At 40.0% G+C, this 25710-nt stretch overlaps 1 protein-coding gene and 1 pseudogene across 12 annotated transcripts in view; both read right to left on the bottom strand.

Annotated features, from left to right (window-relative positions):
* Positions 1–25710, bottom strand: part of PAK1 (p21 (RAC1) activated kinase 1) — a 161352-nt gene that overhangs the window by 6918 nt on the left and 128724 nt on the right. For all 11 annotated transcript variants that reach the window (XM_043451523.1, XM_043451526.1, XM_043451524.1 and 8 more), the window contains 5 exons: positions 22358–22406; positions 15495–15607; positions 12161–12278; positions 6014–6113; positions 1797–1993 (listed from right to left, as the gene is read on the bottom strand). In XM_043451523.1, the coding sequence (XP_043307458.1) occupies positions 1797–1993; positions 6014–6113; positions 12161–12278; positions 15495–15607; positions 22358–22406 (577 nt within the window). The remainder of the gene's footprint in view (positions 1–1796; positions 1994–6013; positions 6114–12160; positions 12279–15494; positions 15608–22357; positions 22407–25710) is intronic.
* On the bottom strand, positions 19286–22351 carry LOC122430689 (annotated as a pseudogene). The gene has a single exon (XR_006266374.1). The product of XR_006266374.1 is annotated as a nuclear migration protein nudC-like (transcript).

Raw genomic sequence — 25710 nt, 5'->3', positions numbered from 1 at the left:
GTAATAGGCAGGGCAAGAATTATCATCCCCATTTCACAGATAAAGTCCTAAAACATAGAGATGCTTGGGATCATGCTGTTTACATAAGCTCATGTCCTCTGACTCTGATCCCAGTCTTATTTCTGTCACTATTACTCATCATCCTTTTCAAGGCCACTCTTAAGGTGGAGGAAGGTGAATGGCATGTGGATCCACAGGGCAATACTGGGAGCCAAGGGAAGAAACTATGGAAGGTAGTTTTGGTTTGGTACACTAAAGCACTTTTCAATAATTAGGGCTATCCAAGAGGTAACCGGCTAAAATTACATGACTGTCCATCAGCATCACTCAGGGAATTCTGGCACTGAGTGAGAGGCTGGAATAAACAACAAAATAAAAACAATCAGAATAACTCTCACATTTGCCCATGATCAAAATTACCAACCTACTTGTATCTATATTCACATACGCTGCTTTCCTTCTCCTATTATAATAATAAACTGTCCAAGTTCTAATTTGATGATCTTTACCTCAGTACTTGATCCAACCCCCCTGATCTACTTAAGGATATCACTATCTCTTCTACAGATGTCACATCTCTCTTGTACATGACCATTTTCCTCTCTACTAGATCATTCTCATCAGCACAAAAACATGCTATGAAATATCATCTTCAAAACAAACAAAAAAAGAAAATCCCCCTAGTCTCCACTTCAAGATATGGCTCCACTCACTTCTCTGTTAGCATAACTGCAAAATTCCTTTGAAAGAAAATGATGAAAAGTAACTGCTTATACATGTCATTTCTTCACTCTGGTGGCTTTACTCTACCAGGCTTTCATTCCCATCACTCCAGTGAAACTGACTGTCAAAGTCATCAATAACCTTTACACGGACAAATCTAATGATCATTTCTTAGCATTATCTTAAATGCAGGTTAGTCACATTTGACACTGGTCCATCCTCCTTCTCAAAATACGTTGTCCTCTTGGCCTCCGGGACACGTCTCTCAGGTCTCCTTCTACCAGGATGGCCGCTCATTGGTCAACTTTGCTGGTTCCTCTAATTTGTAAATATGAGTGTATCCCAGGTCTCAGTACTCTAACCTCACTTCCTAGGTGAGTGATCTCATTATCATCTACCTCTGATTTTTAAATAAACCAACTATATAATACCTACTAATAAATTTGTATTTCGAGTCCTGAATGCTCACTCTTGAACTCTGAACTCTTATGCCCAATTCTACTCAATACCTTCACTTAAGATGTCTTATAAACATTTTAACTTAACATGGTCAGAACCTTGTCCACTCTGCTCACTCACTTCAGGGACACTAGTCTCCTTGGTTTTCCCCAGGATGTATCAAGTATGTTCTCCAAACAAGTTCTTTATACACTTGATAACTCAAAAATTCTTACATCAGATTAACCTCAAGGATCATTCCTTTTTTCCTTAATTTTTCTATTTTTTCATTCCTTTTTTTTCCTTCAGATTTCTCCTCAGATAACTTATATGAGAGGAACTCATTCTCTACCTAGAATAAAACAGCACACTTCTCCCTCCTTCCCCCTCTTACTCTCTTAAGCCCCTTACTCTTTCTTTCACAGCTCTTATCTTGTGTTACTATATATTAATTTGTTTTCTTATTATCAAAACAGTTTCTTGCCCATAAGAACTCAAATAATCACTGAATACATGAATGAATGACTGCTAATTTACATTTCCTTAAGCATGTATACTTTATCACTGCCTACTTTGATCCAGAAAAGAAAAATCCAACAGCCCAAACATCTTGATATGGGGCTAGTAACACTCACTCTCAGAGGGTTTTCATTGAGGTATGGGGGCTCCCCTTCAATCATTTCAATAGCCATGATGCCGAGGGACCAAATGTCAACCTTTGGCCCATAGGCTTTCCGGGTCACAACCTCTGGTGCCATCCAGTACGGTGTTCCCACCATGGTGCTCCGTTTGCTTTGTTCTGGGGTGATCTGAGCACAAAATCCAAAATCAGCTGAAACAGAAAAGACAGAAACAATTCATATGCAGAGTGTTCCTTCTGTAAATACTGAATGTGTGCCTACCCCGAGGTATCAAGCTCTGCCTGTGTCCTAGCCACTACATCCGTTCTCTCTCCAAAGCTGGAGTCACATAACCGCCACCTTCATATCCTACTCCTAGGCTGTGCCCTGTTCAGCTTTAAGGAAGAACATGAAACATGAGTTCTGCCTTCCTACCCCTCCTCAAACCAGAAACACTAGGCATTAAAGGCTAAACTGCCCATTTTGACCTCTATTACCTGCCCGAATTCTGCTTTCTTCCTGAAAACCATCCCCATATGCCAGTATCTGGTTACTAGGTCCTTATTTTATTTCCTAGGCATGAAAACTTAATCATCTACAACTAGGCATGAAAAAATGTGGTCCACTAGAGAAGGGAATGGCAAACCACTTCAGTATTCTTACCTTGAGAACCACATGAACAGTATGAAAAGGCAAAAAGATAGGACACTGAAAGACGAAATCCCCAGGTCGGTAGGTGCCCCATATGTTACTGGAGATCAATGGAGAAACAACTCCAGAAAGAATGAAGAGATAGAGCCAAAGCAAAAACAACACCCAGCTGTGGATGTGACTGGTGATAGAAGCAAAGTCCAATGATGTAAAGAGCAATATTGCATAGGAACCTGGAATGTTAGGTCCATGAATCAAGGCAAATTGGTAGTGGCCAAACAGGATATAGCAACAGTGAACATCAACATTTTAGGAATCAGCGAACTAAAATGGACTGGAATGGGTGAATTTAATTCAGATGACCATCATACCTACTACTGTGGTCAAGAATCCCTTAGAAAAAATGGGGTAGCCATTACAGTCAACAAGAGCCCAAAATGCAGTACATAGGTGCAATCTCAAAAATGACAGAATAATCTCTGTTCGTTTCGAGGCAAACCATTCAATGTCACAGTAATCCAAGTCTATGCCCCAACCAGTAATGTTGAAAAAGCTGAAGCTGAATGGTTCTATGAACACCTATAAGACCTTCTAGAAGTAACACCCAAAAAAAGATGTCCTTTTCATTATAGGGGACTGGAATGCAAAAGTAGGAAGTCAAGAAATACCGGGAGTAATAGGCAAATTTGGCCTTAGAGTAGAGAATGAAGCAAGGCAAAGGCTAATAGAGTTTTGCCAACAGAACACACTGGTCATAGCAAACACCCTCTTCCAATAGTACAAGAGAAGACTCTACACATGGACATCACCAGATGGTCAATACCAAAATCAGACTGATTATATTCTTTGCAGCCAAAGATGGAGAAGCTCTACACAGTCAGCAAAAAACAAGACCGGGAGCTGACTGTGGCTCAGATCATGAACTCCTTATTGCCAAACTCAGACTTAAATTGAAGAAAGCAGGGAAAACCATTAGATCATTTAGGTATGACCTAAATCAAATCCCTTATGATTATACAGTGGAAGTGACAAATAGACTCAAGGGATTAGATTTGATGGAGTGCCTTAAGAACTATGGATGGATGTTTGTGACATTGTACAGAAGACGGGAATCAAGACCATCCCCAAGAAAAAGAAATGCAAAAAAGCAAAATGGCTGTCTGAGGAGGCATTACAAATAGCTGTGAAAAGAAGAGAAGCAAAAAGCAAAGGAGGAAAGGAAAGATATACCCATTTGAATGCAGAGTTCCAAAGAATAGCAAGGAGAGATAAGAAAGCCTTCCTCAGTGATCAGTGCAAAGAAATAGAGGAAAACAATAGAATGGAAAGACTAGAGATCTCTTCAAGAAAACTAAATATACCAAGGGAATGTTCCATGCAAAGATGGGCTCAATAAAGTACAGAAGATATTAAGAAGAGGTGGCAAGAATACACAGAAGAACTATACAAAAAAGATCTTCATGACCCAGATAATCAGGATGGTATGACCACTCACCTAGAGCCAGACATCCTCGAATGTGAAGTCAAGTGGGCCTTAAGAAGCATCACTACGAACAAAGCTAGTGGAGGTGATGGAAATCCAGTTGAGCTCTTTCAAATCCTAAAAGATGATGCTGTGAAAGTGCTGCACTCAATATGCCAGCAAATTTGGAAAACTCAACAGTGGCCACAGGACTGGAAAAGATCAGTTTTCATTCCAATCCCAAAGAAAGGCAATGCCAAAGAATGCTCAAACTAACACACAATTGCACTCATCTCACACACTAGCAAAGTTATGCTCAGTCTCCAAGCCAGGCTTCAACAGTACATGAACTGTGAACTTCCAGATGTTCACGCTGGCTTAAGAAAAAGCAGAGGAACCAGAGATCAAATTGGTAAGATCCGTTGGGTCATTGAAAAAGCGAGAGAGTTCCAGAAAAACATCTACTTCTGCTTTATTGGCTACACCAAAGCCTCTGTTGTGTGGATCACAACAAACTGTGGAAAATTCTTCAAGAGATGGGAATATCAGACCACCTGACCTGCCTCTTAAGAAATCTGTATGCAGGTCAGGAAGCAACAGTTACAACTGGACGTGGAACAACAGATTGGTTCCAAATCGGGAAAGGAGTACATCAAGGCTGTATATTGTCACCCTGCTTATTTAACTTATATGCAGAGTACATCATGAGAAACGCTGGGCTGGATGAAGCACAAGCTGGAATCAAGATTGCTGGGAGAAATATCAATAACCTCTGATACACAGATGATACCACCCTTATGGCAGAAACTGAAGAAGAACTAAAGAGCCTCTTGATGAAAGTAAAAGAGGAGAGTGAAAAGGCTGGCTTAAAACTCAACATTCAGAAAACTAACATCAGGGCATCTGGTCCCATCACTTCATGGGAAATAGATGGGGAAACAGTGACAGACTTTATTTTCTGGGCTCCAAAATCACTGTAGATGGTGACTTCAGTCATGAAATTAAAAGACACTTGCTCCTTGGAAGAAAAGTTATGACCAACCTAGACAGCACGTTAAAAAGCAGACATTACTTTGCCGACAAAAGTTCCATCTAGTCAAAGCTATGGTTTTTCCACTAGTCATGTATGGATGTGAGAGTGGACTATAAAGAAAGCTGAGCGCTGAAGAATTGATGCTTTTGAATTTGTGGTGTTGGAGAAGACTCTTGAGAGTTCCTTGGACTGCAAGGAGATCCAACCAGTCCATCCTAAAGGAAATCAGTCTTGGATATTCACTGGAAGGACTGATGCTGAAGCTGAAACTCCAATACTTTGGCTATCTGACTCATCTGAAAAGACCTGATGCTGGGAAAGACTGAAGGTGGGAGGAGAAGGGGACAAGAGAGGATGAGATGGTTGGATGGCATCACCGACTCGATGGACTTGAGTTTGAGCAAGTTGCAGAGTTGGTGATGGACAGGGAGGCCTGGCGTGCTGCAGTTGGGGTCGCAAAGAGTTGGACATGACTGAGCCACTTAACTGAACTGAGGCATGACCCTGTTTTAATAAGTTCCTCCCCTTGTGCCCCAGGGTACAGACTGCTAACAGTCTTCCCCTAAGCTGCCCATCCACGCATGACACAACCTGTTTGTCTGGATTCTTGGTCCTTACACTTATAAACACAATGTTCTGCCTGCAATTCATTCCCATTATATTGCAATTATATGTTTACTTAACTGCGATGCCTTCAATAAGAACTATGTGTTTTTACTCACGTTTCATTCTCAGATGGCCAACCACATAAACAGACATTTTATAAAGTTTGCTAAATGAATGAACGAAAGTTATTACACTAAACTCTTTTTTCTAATTATGTATTTTATGTTTCCCATAGTAGATTGAGAACTACTTAAATACAAGCAAAAGTATCCTTGGTGCCCATCACAATAAATGTTTTTCATTGAACATACAAATGAGTGGGGAAAAAATGTCATCCTATATAGTGCTGAGTAATATAAAGTGCCTGCATATCCAAGGAAATAGATTCTTTGGTGAGTCTTGTAGCTATTCTTATATGATTACTATCCCAGAGGAGACAGAGTTCCAGAGGGAAGAGAAGTTATTATTACTCCTACTCACTTAGCTTGACAGAGCCATCCATTCCCAACAGGATGTTGTCACTCTTGATGTCTCTATGAATAACTTGGTTTGAATGCAGAAACTCCAAAGCTTGCAGGCACTGTTGAAGTGATGTGGGCAGAAGGATAAAGAAAGGACAAATAATTATGAAAACTTACAGAAAATAACTAATCCAATCTCCTCATTTTATGATAACAAAAGTGAGGCCCCAGTGAGTAAAAGAACTTACTCCAAAGCAACCTAGATGCCCATCAGCAGATGAATGGATAAGGAAGCTGTGGTACATATACACCATGCAATATTACTCAGCCATTAAAAAGAATTCATTTGAATCAGTCCTAATGAGATGGATGAAACTGGAGCCCCTTATACAGAGTGAAGTAAGCCAGAAAGATAAAGAACATTACAGCATACTAACACATATATATGGAATTTAGAAAGATGGTAATGATAACCCTATATGCAAAACAGAAAAAGAGACACAGAAATACAGAACAGACTTTTGAACTCTGTGGGAGAAGGTGAGGGTGGGATGTTTCAAAAGAACAGCATGTATACTATCTATGGTGAAACAGATCACCAGCCCAGGTGGGATGCATGAGACAAGTGCTCGGGCCTGGTGCACTGGGAAGACCCAGAGGAATCGGGTGGAGAGGGAGGTGGGAGAGGGGATCGGGATGGGGAATACGTGTAACTCTATGGCTGATTCATATCAATGTACAACAAAACCCACTGAAATGTTGTGAAGTGATTAGCCTCCAACTAATTAAAAAAAAAAAAAAAAAAAAAAGAACTTACTCCAAATAAATGGAAGAGGCAGGTCTAAAACCCAGTCTCCCGTCTCATTACTAGACATACTTTTAATACTCGATGCTGCCTCATACCTTTCTTGTAAGATACTTGACCACAGTGTATTGTAACATGGCTTATAATAGTTTTAGGTACAGGAGTTCCTCCAAAGTGTTTTAGAATTGTTTACAGACCATTAGCACCTTGACAAAGAACCCAAGGCAAAAAAAAAAAAAAGTACTGAGGAAGAATGGAAAGGATTTTGTAAAGAAAAAACTACAGGAAAATGACAAATAAGAGTCACATTTGGGAAACTAAACAAATGGAAATGATACTAGAAGCTGTGAATTTAGGAAGATAATCTTATTTTGGTGAGGAGGTAAGTTTGTACTGTTTGCTGTATTCTGGTTTTTACATTCCCAAAAACATCTGCAGACAAATGTCCAGCAGGCAACTGCAGGTGTGAATCTTGAGTACTGTAGAGAGGCTGGACTTGAAATAAACGTTTACAAGCTTTTAAGTTATGGTAATGGTTGAAATTGGCAAATGCTATAGGAAATAAAGAAGAAAGAAAAGAACCTTGGAAAACACACAGGCAGAATGAGCAATACGGCAACTGAAAACAATAATAAAAATGCCTGGTTCTGACCAATAACATTATTCTAGACAAATCTCTTATTCCCTCTGGGCTACTGTCTTCCCATCTGTAAAAGGTGGGGATCAGAAAAGATACTCTCAAGGTTACTACTCAATCTATTAGTAAGATAATAACCCAAAGCTAAATTTTAGAGACTTCTACCTCTAAAAACATGAAAAAGATGCAAACGAATTAGAGGACACTATTGAAATATTCTCAACTTAATACTTCACTTTCTAAGAATACACCAATGGCTAAATTAAAAACAAACCAATATCCAGAAGAGGCTTTCCCTGGAAAAGTAAGACCTGTTTTTCTAAGGAGGGTAGAGACTTTGGCCTCTGGATGTCAAAAGTTATAAACAGAAAGGATGATTTCTAGAAATTGGAACCATCATGCATTGCTAGTAGGAATATAAAATGGTATAGCCACTGTGGTAAACATTTTGGCCAGTCCTCAAAATATTAAACATAAAGTCTCTACATGACCAGAAGACCCACTTCTAGGCACACACCCAAGAGAAGTGAAAACATATTTAACCAACAACTTATCCATGAATGTTCACAGCATTATCCGTAAGTCAAAAAGTGGAAATTACCCAAATGTCCATCAGCTGATGGACAGGCAAATAAACAGAATCTTACTTGTTAATAAAAGAACATATGCTATAAAATGGATGAGCCTTCAAAATATTATACTAAGCAAAATGAGCCAATCAGAGCACATATTACATTTTTATATGAAATACCTGGAACAAGCAAATCTACAGAGAAACAAAATAGACTAGTGACTGCATAAGCCTGGAAGAGATGGGAAACAGGTTGGGTGGGGGCAGTCGGGGGTGACTGCTAATAGGTATGGAGTTTCTTTTTCAGTTCAGTTCGGTTGCTCAGTTGTGTCTGAATCTTTCTGACCCCATGGACTGCAGCATGCCAGGCTTCCCTGTCCATCACCAACTCCCGGAGCTTGCTTAAACTCATGTCTATCGAGTCGGTGATGCCATCCAACCATCTCATCCTCTGTCATCCCCTTCTCCTTCTGCCTTCAATCTTTCCCAGCACCAGGGTCTTTTCAAATGAGTCAGTTCTTCATATCAAGTGGACAAAGTATTGGAGTTTCAGCTTCAGCATCAGTCCTTTCAACGAATATTCAAGACTGATTTCCTTTAGGATGGACTGGTTGGATCTCCTTGCAGTCCAAGAGACTCTCAAGAGTCTTCTCCAACACCACAAATTCAAAAGCATCAATTCTTCAGCGCTCAGCTTTCTTTATAGTCCAACTCTCACATCCATACATGACTAGTGGAAAAACCATAGCTTTGACTAGACGGAACTTTTGTCAGCAAAGTAATGTCTGCTTTTTAATATGCTGTCTAGGTTGGTCATAACTTTTCTTCCAAGGAGCAAGCATCTTACCATCTGCAGTGACTTTGGAGCCCAAAAAAATAAAAGTCTCTCACTATTCCCATTGTTTCCCCATCTATTTCCCATGAAGTGATGGGACCAGATGCCATGATCTTAGTTTTCTGAATGTTGAGTTTTAAGCCAGCCTTTTCACTCTCCTCTTTCACTTTCATCAAGAGGCTCTTTAGTTCTTCTTTGCTTTCTGCCATAAGGGTGGTGTCATCTGCATATCTGAGGTTATTGATATTTCTCCTGGCAATCTTGATTCCAGCTTGTGCTTCATCTAGCCCAGCATTTTGCATGAGGTACTCTGCATATAAGTTAAATAAGCAGAATGAAGAATTTTCCACCGTTGGTTGTGATCCACACAGTCAAAGGCTTTGGCATAGTTATTAAAGCAAAAGCAGATGTTTTTCTGGAACTCTCTTGCTTTTTTGATGATCCAACGAATGTCGGCAATTTGATCTCTGGTTCCTCTGCCTTTTCTAAATCCAGCTTGAACATCTGGAAGTTCACGGTTCACATACTGTTGAAGCCTGGCTTGGAGACTGTTGAGCATTACTTTGCTAGCGTGTGAGATGAGTGCAATTGTGCGGTAAGTTTGAACACTCTGTTTCTTTTTAGGGTGATGCAAATGTTCTAAAACTGATTATGGTGATAGCTGTATAACTAAATATACTAATACCTTTTAAATTATGCACTTTAAATGGGTGAATAATATGGTATGTGAATTATATCTTAATAAAGGTATTTTTAGAAAGGTGCATTATCTCTATGAGAACTTATGGATAATAGTAATGCCATGAAAAAAAAATAGTAATGCCATGTATTTGCATAACATTTAAATGTTTATCCAAGTGCTTTTTGATCCACGTGGTACCCCTAAGGTATACACATTATGAATGTTGCAATTCCTAAGATAAATCACTTGAGACATACTGATTTCCCCAAGCATATATTTGCATGTATCTCAATCAGTAAAAGTCAATTCTTCAGATGACTGAAATGAATAACATCTTAGATATTACAATAACTCTGCATTTCCAAAGGTCCCCAGAATATAAACAGATATATAGTTTATCTATGATATTAGATTTCATGGGGGAAATGTGATTAGGAAAAAACGTCTTGAAAGTTTCCTGGTGGCGGAGGGAGGATAATGAAAAAATTTGAGAAACACCACCTCAGTGGCACAATAAAGACAATAAATCAGATCTCCTAAGAATCCCAGGCCTGTGTTAATTCCATTAACCTACCTATGTATGTGTTCTAGATCCCAGGGTTTTTAATGAAAAGATGATTGTATTTTCTAGGACAGAGTGATTTCACATGACTTTATTTTTCCTCGTATTATTACAAAACCATGTAATTTCATCTGCATGCTTCTAATTCCTCTATCATCAAACCCTAGGCATACTCATCCCCATGAAACTCTGAACCTAATCTTCTAACCACTTAATCATGCACTCTTTCCCTAATTCCCAAACGTTTATACTATTAGGCTATGAGAAACTTTCAGTCTCTTATCAGCAAAGCACCCAATACACCCAACTTCTCCAAATACTCCCTTCATCCTCTCGCTCTAATTTAAGATGTGGCCATCCCCTAAGGACACTGCTTCTCATGTAGGCCTTGCCAAGGTTTGTATTCCCCCTCCTCATACAAGCATTTTACAGATTTTTTTTTCCTTTTTTTTTTCATTTATTTTTATTGGTTGGAGGCTAATTACTTTACAATATTGCAGTGGTTTTTGCCATACATTGACATGAATCAGCCATGGATTTACATGTGTTCCCCATCCTGAACCCCCCTCCCACCTCCCTCCCTATCCCATTCCTCTGGGTCATCCCAGTGCACCAGCCCTGAGCACTTGTCTCATGCATCCAACCTGGATTGGTGTTCTGTTTCACACTTGATAATATACATGTTTCGATGCTGTTCTCTCAGATCATCCCACCCTCCCTTTCTCCCAGAGTCCAAAAGTTTGTTCTATACATCTGTGTCTCTTTTTCTGTCTTGCATATAGGGTTATCGTTACCATCTTTCTAAATTCCATATATATGCATTATTATACTGTATTGGTCTTTATCTTTCTGGCTTACTTCACTCTGTATAAGGGGCTCCAGTTTTATCCATCTCATTAGAACTGATTCAAATGTATTCTTTTTAATGGCTGAGTAATATTCCACTGTGTATATGTACCATAGCTTTCTTATCCATTCGTCTGCTGATGGGCATCTAGGTTGCTTCCATGTCCTGGCTATTATAAACAGTGCTGCGATGAACATTGGGGTACATGTGTCTCTTTCAGATCTGGTTTCCTCGGTGTGTATGCCCAGAAGTGGGATTGCTGGGTCATATGGCAGTTCTATTTCCAGTTTTTAAGGAACTCCACACTGTTCTCCATAGTGGCTGTACTAGTTTGCATTCCCACCAACAGTGTAAGAGGGTTCCCTTTTCTCCACACCCTCTCCAGCATTTATTGCTTGTAGACTTTTGGATAGCAGCCATCCTGACTGGCGTGTAATGGTACCTCATTGTGGTTTTGATTTGCATTTCTCTGATAATGAGTGATGTTGAGCATCTTTTCATGTGTTTGTTAGCCATCTGTATGTCTTCTTTGGAGAAACGTTTGTTTAGATCTTTGGCCCATTTTTTGATTGGGTCATTTATTTTTCTGGGATTGAGCTGCAGGAGTTGCTTGTATATTTTTGAGATTAATCCTTTGTCCATTTCATAGACTTTAAACGTTTGACAGCAACAAGGAGAGAGAATACTGATTTAAACTTTGTTTCCTATTTCTTTCACCTGGAAGTATGTTACCCTAGATTTTTGCTTGGTTTACTTTCTCATATCATTCAGATCTTTACTCAAATATATGGCAAAACCTTCCATGACTACCTGAAATAGTACCTCCTCTGTCACTATCTCTTTATTCTGCTTTATTTCCTTCATAACACATGAATAAAGCAGGAAAGCAGAAAGAAAAATATGACTAAAATATATACCCATATTAAAGAGATAAAGGAAAATAAATGTTCACAGCAGCTATTTTTAAGAGGCTGAAATAATACATGATTATATATATGTATATATATATATATATATGAACTTTCTTTCAGAATATAGTTACCTTTAAAGAAAAAAGAATGGTGATAAAAATCTCAAAACAGGTATCATAAAAGGATGATGGGAGAGTTCAACTAATTTCTCCCACCTCTACAGTGCCCAGGCTGAGATCCCATCAGATGCAGAACCCTGAGATACATAGATATGGAAGCCATGTCCTGCTCAAGTCTGATTGGCTGTTGGCCTTACCTCACGGCACACAGCTGCGATCTGACCTTCGTCCATGCAAGTTTCCGTTACCACGTCTGTCAGAGAACCTCCAGCCAAATATTCCATGACAACCCATAGCTCATCTCCCACGAGGTAACTGCAGGGGTAAAGGTGAAAGGTGAGTAGAATACACTGAGTAGGGCACACTGAGCCATAGCAGTGGCTTTCAAAGGACAAGCGTATACACAGAGTGACTGCATTTCCCTCAACTCTGAAAGTTGTCCTTTTTTCTGAAGGAAAGCAGAATCTATGGAACTGTTTCACTAGCTTGACATCTCTTAAGGATTCGACTAGAGAAAACAAAGTAGACTGTCCTGTGATGCTCCAAAAGTCAGAACTAAAATCACGAGGTTGAAAATGCAATAAAATTTTATTTCATCACGACACAAAGCAGTATTTCTTAAAATCAGGCATGGTTCCCACACCTCTAGAAGCAAGAAAGCAGAGAGCACCCAAACGTCTGACGAAGATGGGATTTGGAGTCCATGTTACCAATATTAGGGAAGTCACTAAACATCCTTGAGAGTTCTACTAGATTTGAGATCCATGAGACCAGTACCAGGTCATGTTCAAGATTCCATCCCCAGAGAGAGTGGCACAGTAGATGCCATTATTTACTGAGTAAATCAATGAGTAAAACAAAAGATAACTGCAAATGTTAAATAAAGTAATGGTTATAAAAACCAGTAAGAAGCTGTAGAGTTTTATACACACAGCCATTCTGCTGACAATGATCTCCATTTTGAACATCTCTGATTCTAAGAAGGGAATAAATTTGGTAAGGCTTGCAGAACCAAAGCCTCTTCTGGAAGCCAAGGGTTTCCAATTTAGTACTGTATCACTAGAGAGACTGTGGGGCTGAGAAGAGCTAAAACTGACAGTTTCACTCAGGGACTGGATCACTCAGCTCTGTTATATGATAAGTAAAAAGGTCACTTAGCCTGTCAGTTTCCTCTGCTACAAAATAAGACAAATAAACAACAAAGACAGTCTAGAGCTCTACAAACTCTTGCGCTAGCTTTAGACAAAGGAGGCAGACTGGATTGCCTTGAGCTGTGTGGTATGTCATCTCATCTTCCTCCCCATATTGGGACTACTGCTGGGCAGATGGGAGGCTACTGGAAAAAATAAATAGTCTCAAGTAAAGGGTAAGATTTAAATCCTATTCTCTTGCCTATTAATCAATTCAGTCCTCTTTCTATAATATTATGCATTCTTTATACATCAAAGTCTTAAAATTTTTTAATGTCCATGAAGAATAAATATGATAGATTAATTTCTCCTTCAACAATCTCTTATGAGAAGACTGTGGGGACTTGGACCAAAAGAGAATTCAGGACTGGGTAAAAAGCCCTCCATTGGCATAAGCCTATTTCATCCCTGACAAAGAATGTCCATTTATAGACCATCCCCCAGCACATCGAAAAGACATCTGTCAACTTGGACTGACTGGGGGGAAAACACGAGTGTACAAAAGATTATGTGGACACTGACAAAGCAGAGTCCCTTTAGCTGGGCCTCACATAATGCTCTCAAGACCAGATTCATGTTGTCTGAATTACTATGCAGCTATACACTGTGCCAAAATACCATCAAGAAAGCTTCAGAGCATCCCATATTCAGAGAAGAAAAAATATGAATGGAGTTCTCCTCTGGGAACTCACGAAAACCACAGATTCTCAAATGTAGCACCTTCACTGAATGTTCAGCTTAAGAGTATGCACTCTTCTGCTCCAGCAAGAGCTCCTAGGTATGTTTTTCTATACCAGACTGACTGATGGCAGGGACTGAGCCTAATTATTTCTGACTACAGAATATAATAAGCCTCTGGAAACACCAGCAAAGGCATGATAAACAATTTATAAACCTTCTAATCCCATTCCCAGAACACAGATTCATTCAACCACATGCATTTTGTTGTTTACTTACCTCCACTAATGAAGAACTCACTATTTTATGAGATAGGCCATACCCTTAAGACAGCTTTCATTTTTCCTTATCCTGAGCCAAAATGTGGTATCCTTATTACCTTCAGAAGCTTATCCATGCTTTATTCTCCATATAATAAGTTCTTAAAAGAGATGGGAGGATGAATAACTTTAGAGGATTCTTCAGAGTCAGTCATGACCTACATCATGGAGAGACTATCATCTCCAAAACAGAGAAGGCCAAAGTCCAACTCCTTTCCTCTTTAAAGAAATGAATGCTTACCACTTTTAGATTCAGAACAAGAAATCTGGCATAATCTGGCAGCAATGAAAACAAGTTGGCAATGCACAATAAATAGTAAGAAAAATTACTGAGAGTCCAAGACTTGGTCCAATATCACCTTCACCTCTGATGTCTCTGAAACCCAGGCAAGAGGCACTTTCTTTGTTCAGATACGGTAGAAAAAAACATAATATGATGGAAAGGGCATGGACGTTGATGCTAGGAATATTCAAATCCAAAACCCTCATTTGCTACTTACTGGCTTACTGGTCTTGGACAAGTTATTAACTTCTATGAATCTCAGTTTCTTCATCTGTAAAATACAGACAATAAACCCTACCTTATAATGAGATACTGCTAGTCACAAAAGTACTTAGTACAAAGAAAAGCATAACACAAATATTAGCTACAACTCTTATTATTACCTTAAAGAGCAGAATTCTTACAGGCTGGAAAGATGGGTTAAAAGAATCAAAATGGAATTTAATGAAGATAACCAAAAATCTATGTTACCAGTTTAAGGCAAGCTCTTGTTAAGAAAAAAAAAAAAGGATCAGAGATTTGAACTGACTACATACCTACTAGGGGTCAACAATGAAAATAGAACACTTAAAAAAAAAAAAAATTTAATGAACAACAACAACAAAAAAAATGAAATCAAGTTCCATAGTGTTTAGAACAAAGGAGGGGTTGTACTCTCTCCATACGGCTCAAATCTCAAACAAAACTACTGAATGTCACATTTTAAGATAATACAGACAAACTAGAAGTTATTCAGCAGGGTAAGCAGGATGAGGAAAAGATTTAAGATGCAGAATGATTTAAAGACCTTTGCATCTGACTCAGGCAGATGGGCTGAAGGCATTCCCTGGGGCAGGACCAGCTGGGAGAAGCTGTAGGATGGCAGGGTTCAGCCTAACCCAGAAGACTGTGCAGCCGTTAGAGATGTCCAGCAACATGCAGGCTCAGAGGCACAGAGCTGAGCACCTTAAAAGATTCTTGAATGGAAACAGTTCTGAGTGCTGGTGTTGCCTTCTCTAATAGCACTACCATCCATCAGTCCCAAAGGCCTTATTTCTCTAACAGGACTACCACTCCATACCTGTCCAAGTAGTTCACAATATTTGGGTTCTTGTTTTCCCTCATGACCAGGATCTCATTAATAATCAGCTCTTTCTTCGGCTGCTGCTGAAGGTTCATCTGCTTGATGGCCACCTGAAATCAAAGTACATTCAATGTATAACCAGAATCACTCTGAATTTACTGAGCACCTATTAAGTACCAGACATAAACACTTAGGAGACAGAGATGAATAAAATATGGTCTGAGCCCTTGAGGAACTCACAGTTTATCACTGGTGACCAATGGTACTCAATGCTAAGTCCAGTAACATCAACGTTATCTGGGAATGTGCTGGAAATGAAAATTTTCAGGCCCCAACCAAATCTACTGAATCAGAAACTCTGTGGGTTTTTTTTTTTTTTTTGGGGGGGGGTGGTTTGCACAAATTTTCTATTTAATGGAAAAGTTCACTTGCTAAGTATAAGGATCATTTATTACTTGGCATTGGTACTGGTGTCACTGGAGGTGAGGATAATACATGGTTATGAAGAATTTAAATGAGGAAGTAAAAGAATTTTAAAACTGATCTTTCCATTCATCTCTCAACCTTCTTAGATCTCTACTTAATCCAAGCTCAAGTACTGATAAATAGGGACTTCCTTTTCCTCAAAAACCCTGTATTTTAACAAGCCCTCCAAGTAATTCTAATGTGAACCAAAGTTTGAAGATCAAGCTTGCTACAAAATACTTATATTAGAAAAAAACACTTTTAAAACTCACAATATAAAAGACGTGTGCTTTAACAAAAGCCCACACAAAATGTTACAGAAACATAAAACTGGCAAGAACTCTTTCACACTATCAATGTAGAGGCTTCATAAAGGGGAGATGCCTTTTTAAACTGTGGAAAAGTAAATCAGAGTTGACCAGGTTAAGAGAGAATAGAAAAGGGGGATCCTTAATGTTTATGTATGAAAAAGATCTTGATAGGCTTTTTGTCTATAGAAATAAACAAATTTTCACATAATACCAACTTAAGGGATATGTGCATCCATTTTTGCAGCATGTCAGGTACTACATAGAATATTTTCAAACATATTTCATTTAATCCTCTGAGACACGTTATGACTTAAATATTACTACCGACCATGTTTGACAGATGAGGAAATTGTAATTTAGAGAGGATATGTGACTTGCAAACCCAACAGTTCATTAGCAAAATCAGAATTAGAATCTCAAAAGCGATGCCCATTTATTCTGCACACAGAGCCAGATTAATCTTCCCCACTGTACACATTTGATAACACTCTCCCAGATTCAAAATTTAAAAGGTTCCTGTTCCGAGAGAATGTTCCCAACATTCAAAGTCCTTCTGATCTGACCTCTATCTTACTTCTCACTGTATTCTTTCATATGCTACATTGAAATATGTAAGCTCATATTTGAGCTTCTCTCCATTTGGAACATCTTACACTGTTTTCACATGTTCAAAACCTTCTTATACTTTGTATCAGACCAAAAGAAAATTCCTTCTCCAAACCAGAGAGGTTTGTTGCCTTCTTTAAAGCCCTATAGGACCGTATTCACACAACTCTTGGGGAACTCACCACACTGAATTGTATGATGACTAGTTAGGGTGTGTACCTCGAGACCCTTGAGAGCTCGTTTGAAAGCTCAGGATCCCTGATGCCAACCATAGGGCCTGATACAGTGTGTGCTCAGCAAATCTTTCTGGCAATGATGAGGAAAAGATAGAATTCAGTGGGTTGATAAATACTTTGTTTTTAAACCACAAAGAGCATCAGCAATAGGCTACTCCATCCCACAGGACTAGACTTCAAATTATTTAAGTGTTTATTTCCTAGAAATAACAGTGAAGAACATGAACATCTAACAGAACAGCTATAACTAGTCATTCCAGAATCATCCAGAAAAGTAAAAGATGAATAATTCAACTTTTATGGGAAAACTCCCAACTCTATTATTTCTTCAAATCAAGTATGGACAGTCTTCTGACAAGAGTCATTTATCAGTAAGAACAGAAACTATTTTTTTTAAACATTTTGACCACCTCTACTCCCTACCCTAAGTGAGAAAAAATTGCTTTGGAGTAGGGTCCCCTATCAGGGAAGGCTTCTGGTCTGGCTACAGTTTTCTGTAACACCTGATGTTAGCTTTTTCTAACATCTGAAGAGGAAAACATTGATCTAAAGGCCCATCACATTAAGACTGTAAGCCCTTATAACACATATTAAGATCTGGATCCTGTGCAGTTCCTAAGGCCATCCTGGAGGATGGGACAGTGCTTGTGAACTTCACAGAGGTCGCTGCTGGCAGCAGCAAGGGAGAAGAGAGGCAGGCCATGGATGACAGAGAAGGGGACAGTCCTTTCCAATAACTACTGACTAAACATGGGCTAGGCTAAACACCCTTCACCTGATCAGATCCCTCCTAACTCAAGCCAGCAGACAGCACTCCCATAACAGAAGAAGAGCTGGGTTTGAACTCCGAGGGCCTAAGCTCTGGGGCTGATTCTGTCACTTACCAGCCTTGACCAATCACAAGCTCCCTGAGCCTCCATCTCTTTATCAATACTAAGGATAATAATCCCCACCCTGATTTCCCTCCCCATAGGATTCTTTTGGGAACTAAAAGAAATAGTGGCCAACGTGTCACTCATACATAAGAAATTTAAATAATAGAGTAATACAACAGTGAAAATGCTAATCACTGTTATAACTGCATTTGATGAGTACTTGGCACAGCGCAGCAAGAATGACAACATAATCAGCAGGAATGACAGCAAAAACCAATCACTCTCCCATCACACAGTGTCAGGTGCTCGACTGACATCGTCTCTGTAAAACTTAACAACCCTGTCAAGGGAAAATCATCCTCTGCATTTTCAGATAAGAAAATGAAGACCAAGACTTACAAGGAAGTTGCCCAAGGTCATAATCAATGCCTTCAGGCTTGTATGACTTCAAAGCATCTTCCAGTCTATTTTCTCTATTACACACATTCCCTCTAAAAAATAGGCTTGAAAATTAATTGTCAGGTCTAGAACTAGAAAATTTCCAGCACTAACATGCTTATCTTCCTACATGTGACAGATAATAGCTCTCCTTTTCCATCTGGGAACTCCCAATATGCAGTCACTCACAAAGACAGAGCATCCCGCCAGCTCCACTAAAGATTTATACTCCCTGGGGGAGAAAATGAGGCCTTCCTGGCTACACTGCATTAGCTACCCTAATGGACTTGCTTCCATTCATAGTTTTGTAACCACAAAGCAAGCACATGACATCAAGTTTGTTTCCCATGGCCAGCTTCTCACACATGCAGCTCCAGACCATCCAGGAACCAGCCAGCACCAGCCTGCCTCCCATCAAAGGCTATGAGGCTCCAGGTCAGAAATATGACAAGGGGCCATGGTGCCAAACCTTACTGCAGCCTAGCAGTCAAGAAAACACAAGTTAAGATTTAGAATCAAAAGATTCTAACCCAGTCCTTGTTAACTGCTGGCAGCACAACCCCGCAAAAGTTACTTTAACACCAAGCCTCAAATTTCTCATCAGCAAAAAGGAAGTAATATTGCCATCTGTGTAGGGTTCTTTTTAGTACTGGTATAACCTCCTCTTTTCTATCTCTGCCTCCAATATAGCATATTTAAAATCAGCAAAATGATACCATCCCTCCTTCCTTCCTTCCTTACAATTATTTCAACACAGGTTTCTGTAAGCATTATAAGAGTTTTATATATACACAACAGAAAGTATGGTTTCTTACACTTATACATATATATGTTTTTATTTATTTTTTTTTGGGGGGGGGTAAATAGTTTTAATGTGTAACAGCAGGCCAGCTGGGGAGGACAATACCCTCCAAGGCCCCAGCCCTTCTCCCATGATGGCCTGGGACCTGTGTGTGCCGGCCAGACCCGTGCCTGCCCTGGCCCTGCAGCCCACCAGTCCCAGGGAGGGTGGGAGAGGAAAAGTGGGGAGCCAGGAGCTCAGCCTGGAGAGTTCAGGGGAGCAAACACAGTGGCTAGTTGAATCTGGGCTTGGAAAAGTCCATCTCTGGATGCTGACCCATGAACTTCTTCAGAATCTCCTGTTTCTTCTGCTCATCCGAGGTAGGCAGCCCCATGGACTTCTGTCTCTGGTCATACATCATCTTCTCCACCATGCTACAGGTCTCACTATCCAGGTCTGACAGTTTGGAGTTCTCGGGGTTGATCTTCTTAGTATTTATCTCGGGGTCACTGGATACCAAGCGGCTCCACCACTCCATCTTGTTGATCTTCTCCAGATGCACCATCACCACCTTGCCATCCTCGATGAGCCATGAGCTCTCCTCGACCTTCACCTCATTGTAGAGCTCCCCATCCATGATCGCTGGCTGTCCCTTGAGCCCCACCCGGAGATGCCTCCGCTAGATATCCACCACCACATCCTTCCCCTTCAGACTGAAGTTCACGCAGAACGGAACGGCCAGGTCCAGCTCCGACAGGGTCCAGGTCCAGCGGTAACTGGGCAGGTCTGCCCCGTTGCCGAGGTTGGGCTTCAGCTTCCCTTTGTCCTTCTCATCCTCCTCCTCCTCCTCCTCGGCCTCCTGCTTCCCTGGGGAGCCAAGACTGCCTTTCTTGAGCTGGCGTCCTTTTTCTGGTCAATTTCCAGCTGTAGCCTCTCAACCTCCTCCTTAGTCAGTTCCTTGATCTGGGGCCCGGAGGTCTCTGACTTGGCCTCCGTGGCCAACCTGGCTGCCCGCTCCGCCTTCTCCCACTGATCAGTCTCCTGCCGAGCTTGCTTCTCCCGCCGGGCCTTCTGTGCCAGCTGGTTGTGGTGGTTGAAAGTCTGTGTGATAAGCTTTTCTGCCATGCCTTCTTCTCCTCCAACAAAGAAGTCTGTTTTGCATCGAAGGAAGCTGAAGAAAGTGTTCACCGGCTCCTGCACGCCGCCCTCGTGCTGCTGCGCCATGGCCAGCAACATGCCGTCGAACCGATCCTCCTCCTGCTCCCCACCCATCATGCCAGCTGCTAGCCACGCTCCGAAATTCAAGCTCCACACTCGCATCCCGCGCTCCCTGACCCTTCGGATCATGTCCAGTCCAACGGCTCCGGTCTGCCTTCCGTATATATGTTTTTAATGTCTGAATCTTTCATAGTTCTTAGCATAAGTGTAGTATAAAGCAAATGATCAGTAAACACTGTGTGAAACAAATATGTGCAGATAAAAGTTAATATATATGTAATTCTTAGTTTATGATGTATTTTTCAAATGCATTGCTTCACATAACTTATTTAACAGTCTTGTGAGGTGTATGTTATCATGCATATTTTAAAAAGAAATAAAATTCAAGCTCCAGAGGTCAAACGACTTTTCCAAGCTTTTATAAGTAAGTAAAGGTAAACATCTAGGCTTCCCTTGTGGCTCAGCTGGTAAAGAAGCTGCCTGCAATGAGGGAGACCTGAGTTATATCCCTGGGTTGGGAAGATCCTCTGGAAAAGGGAAAGGCTACCCACTGCAGTATTCTGGCCTGGAGAATCCCATAGACTGTATAATCCATGGGGTCGCAAAGTGTCAGACACAAATGAGCGACTTTCACTATCCACTAAAGGTAAACATCTAGTTATCTGGTTCTCACATTAAAGAACAATTAATAAATCTTTCAACATAATTTTTTTTTGAAGTTGACTTACCCTCAATGGAGCCTCAGTATTTGCCACAGACACTTGTAAAAGCCTGACAAGAGCACAGTGAGTTATGTAACTTCTCCAGTACATCATGGGGTTTCAACCACCAAACACATACAAGCAGGTCCTAATTACCTCCCTCAGAGGAGCCCAACTCTATTTTCACTGGAACAAGAGGTGCCTCTCAAGTTCTGAGACCCATCTTTGAACTAAGACCTTTCCCAGGTAACTCCCATCCACAACCCACCTGCCAACATTCCTGCTCTGCAATCAAAGAGTACAAGGCAAAGAAACTTCAAGCATTCTAGATCCCCTTCCTGGTTTCCTTCTGCTGAAGATAAGATCTTGGGTCATTAGGCCTTAGCAATAAGATTAGAGATTTCCCAGCTTATGAAACGTGAGAGACAAAGAGGTGCCTCCAAATGAGAACTTCAATGTCTACCAGAATCCTAGGCACAGAGTAATGGAAGACCCACTAGATTAGAGACAAGAGACAAGGTTTTAAATCTCTTCTATATCAGATTTCTCTCCTAAGCACCAAATTTGTAAAACTGCCCACCAGGCAGTTTCACAAGGTCTCTCAGGCAGTATCTAACTTCTTCAAATCTATACTTTCTCTGATCACTCACTTGGGCTTCCCAGGTAGTGCTAGTGGTAAAGAATCCACCTGCCAACATAGGAAACACAAGAGATGCAGGTTTAGTCCTTGGGTTGGGAAGACACCATGGAGAAGGAAATGCCAACCCATTCCAGTATTCTTGACTGAAAAATTCCATGGACAGAATAACCTGGTGGGCTATACTCCATGGGGCCACAAAGAGTGGACACAACTGAGAACACACACACATATCACTACTTGTGAGTCATCCCCACATTCACCCAACTGTCAAATCTACTTAAGTACCTCTCAAATACATCACTTTCCCCCATTTATAATGTGCTACCACATTAGTCCAGACATCATCTCTCACATGGAATTACCCAATAACCTGCTGAGTCACCTGTTCCACTTATCTCTTCAAATCTCTTCTCCACACTGCAGCCACAGTAACTTTCCAAAACCTAAGTTTCACCATGTTGAAAGACTTCTAGTCTACAGTAGTAAGAAACTAGAAGAGTCCCTGTTGAGCTAAGAAGGGCTAAAGCTTAACAAGAAAGAGTAAGAAACAGTCAAACTGAAGGAGCAGTAGTTGGTGGTGGATACTCACCTCCTGTCCCGTGGCTACATCCATGGCCGTGTACACAGTGCCCGAAGCGCTGAACAGGGGTGGGAAAGGAAAAAAAAAACAGGCTTTAGATGAGGTGACACTTGTCAAATGAAGCTCTCCACACACAATCTGGCAATGCAAGTGTTAATAAAGATAGTAGCGAAAAATGATCCTCCCCTTCGTCTCTTCCACTCTCATGAAAGGCAGTATGTAGCAGCAAAGAGAATATAGGCTCCAGTGCCCATCAGGAAGTGAGGAAAGAAAGTAGGGACAGAGAAAGAACAGAGAAAGAAAACAGAAAAACACTGGAATAATGCTAGGAAAGCGAACATGTCCATTCAAAATGACTAAAAATCTCACTTTATGCCTATGAACTCTGTATATCTGTGAGTGGTATGCAACAATATTTGTAACCTTACATGACAATGTGTCAGATTTACACAACGCAATTGAAAGAAAATTAAAATTCTATGTAATGCAAAAATGTATTCTTGGCAAGACCTGTGATTACACTTCCCAGAGAAGTCATGTCAGTTAAGGGAGAAAAGTCACTTTTAAGTTTGCCTGGAAGCCAGAAATTATAGTCATCAGCTTCCAAACTACAACTCTTTGGTTAGGATTTTATTGTAGCTACATGTCAGGAATTTGAGATCAAAGATACAGACAATCAAATAAGGACTAGATTTTCTACATTACCAATTACTTCCTCATTACTAATAATCCTACCTCTAGCCATCTTCTGTCATAAAATTCATGTCTATATTCCTGTCCCCATTCCCCCTTATCCCACCAGATATACCATTCTTAAAGAGCAAAATGCCCAGGCCTCACAGGACTGGACATTTTCAGACTGCTTCTCCATGATTATAGAGGCTCTGAAAGCTATTTGGGCCCACTGGGCAGTACTTAATTGTTTCTACCTCCAATAGACATATAGACACATGAATTCCAAGTCAAACAAACAAAACTCTTCACTCTTAAAGGGGAAAAAAAAACAAGCAAAAATTATAATAGTACCAATTTATCATGTATATGTGATATGTACAGTTTTTTTAAAGATTTTTTAATTTTTTTATTGAAGGGTATTTGCTTTACAGAATTTTCTTGTTTTCTGTCAAACCTCAACATGAATCAGCCATAGGTATACATTTATCCACTCCCTTTTGAATCTCCCTCCCATCTCCCTCCCCATCCCACCCCTTTAGCTTGATACAGAGCCCCTGTTTGAGTTTCCTGAGCCATACAGCAAATTCCCACTGGCTCTCTATTTTACATATGGTAATGTAAGTTTCCATGTTACTCTTTCTATACATCTCACCCTCTCCTCCCCTCTCCCCATGTCCATAAGTCTATTCTCTATGTCTGTTTCTCCACTGCTGCCCTTTAAGTTCTTAAGAACCATTCTCCTAGATTCCATATGTATGTGTTAGAATACGATATTTGTCTTTCTCTTTCTGACTCACTTCACTCTGTATAATAGGTTCTAGGTTCATCCACCTCATCAGAACTGACTCAAATGTGTTCCTTTTTATGGCTGAGCAGTATTCCATTGTGTATATGTACCACAACTTCTTTATCCATTCGTGTGTCAATGGACATCTAGGTTGCTATCACGTTCTAGCTATTGTAAATCGTGCTACAATGAACAATGGGATACATGTGTCTCTTTCAACTTTACTTTCCTCAGGGTATATGCCTAGGAGTGGGATTGCTGAGTCATTTGGTGGTTTTATTCCTAGTTTTTAAGGAATCTCCATACCATCTTCCATAGTGGCTGTATCAATTTACAATCCCACCAACAGTGCAAGAGCATTACCTTTTCTCCACACTCTCTCCAGCATTTATTGTTTGTAGACTTTTTGATGATGGCCATTCTGACTGGTATGAGGTGATATCTCAATGTGGTTTTGATTTCCATTTCTCTAATAATGAGCAATGTTGAGCATCTTTTTATGTGTTGTTAGCCATCTGTGTGTCTTCTTTGGAGAAATGTCTGTTTAGGTCTTTTTCCCCACTTTTTGACTGGGTTGTTTGCTTTTCTGGCATTGAGTATAAGAGCTGCTTGTATATTGTGGAAATTAATCCTTTGTCATTTGTTTCATTTGCTATTATTTTCTCCCATTCTGAAGGTTGTTTTTTCACCTTGCTTATAGTTTCCTTTGCTATGCAGAAGCTTTTAAGTTTAATCAGGTCCCACTTGTTTACTTTTGTTTTTATTTCCATTACTCTAGGAGGTGGGTCATAGAGGATCTTGCTAAGATTTATGTCACCGAGTGTTCTGCCCATATTTTCCTCTAAGAGTTTTATAGTTTCTGGTCTTGCATTTAGGTCTTTAATCCATTTTGAGTTTATTTTTTGTATGGTGTTAGGAAGTGCTCTAATTTCATTCTTTTACATGTAGCTGTCCAGTTTTCCCAGCACCATTTACTGAAGAGGCTGTCTTTGCCCCATTGCATATTATTGCCTTCTTTGTCAAAAATAAGGTACCCATTGGTGCCTGGGTTTATTTCTGGGCTTTCTATCTTGTTCCATTGGTCTATATTTCTGTTTTTGTGCCAGCACCATACTGCCTTGATGACTGTAGCTTTGTAACATAATCTGAAGTCAGGAAGGTTGATTCCTCCAGCTCCATTTTTTTTTTCTCAAGACTGCTTTGGCTATTTAGGGTCGTTCATGTTTCCATATGAATTGTGAAATTTTTTTGTTCTAGTTCTGTGAAAAATACCATGGATAATTTGATTAGGGATCGCACTGAATCTGTAGATTGTGTTTGGTAGAATAGTCATTTTCACAATACTGATTCTTCCTACCCAGAACCATGGAATATCTCACCATCTGTTTATGTCATCTTTGATTTCTTTTATTAGTGTTTTATAATTTTCTGTGTACAGTTTCATCCTGGAGAATGTTCCATGCACACTTGAGAGGAAGATGTATTCTTCTGCATTTGGATGGAATGTGCTGAAGATATCAATGAAAACCATCTCATCTAATGTATCATTTAAGACTTTTGTTTCCTTGTTAATTTTCTGTTTTGATGATCTGTCCATTGGTGTGAATGGGATGGTAAAGTCTCCCACTATTATTGTGTTACTGTCAATTTCTCCTTTTATGTCTTTTAGTGTTTGTCTTATGTATTGATGTGCTATGTTGAGTGCATAGATATTTACAATTGTTATGTCTTCCTCTTGGATTGATCCCTTGATCATTATGTAGTGTCCTTCCTTATCTCTTGTAATATTCTTTATTTTAAGGTCTATTTTGTCTGATATGAGGATTGCTACTCCAGCTTTCTTTTGTTTCCCATTTGCATGGAATATATTTTTCCATCCTCTCATTCTCAGTCTATATGT

This window comes from Cervus canadensis, chromosome 29 (assembly GCF_019320065.1).
Source record: "Cervus canadensis isolate Bull #8, Minnesota chromosome 29, ASM1932006v1, whole genome shotgun sequence".
Lineage (NCBI taxonomy): Eukaryota > Metazoa > Chordata > Mammalia > Artiodactyla > Cervidae > Cervus > Cervus canadensis.
This window is presented reverse-complemented; position numbering and strand designations above follow the sequence as displayed.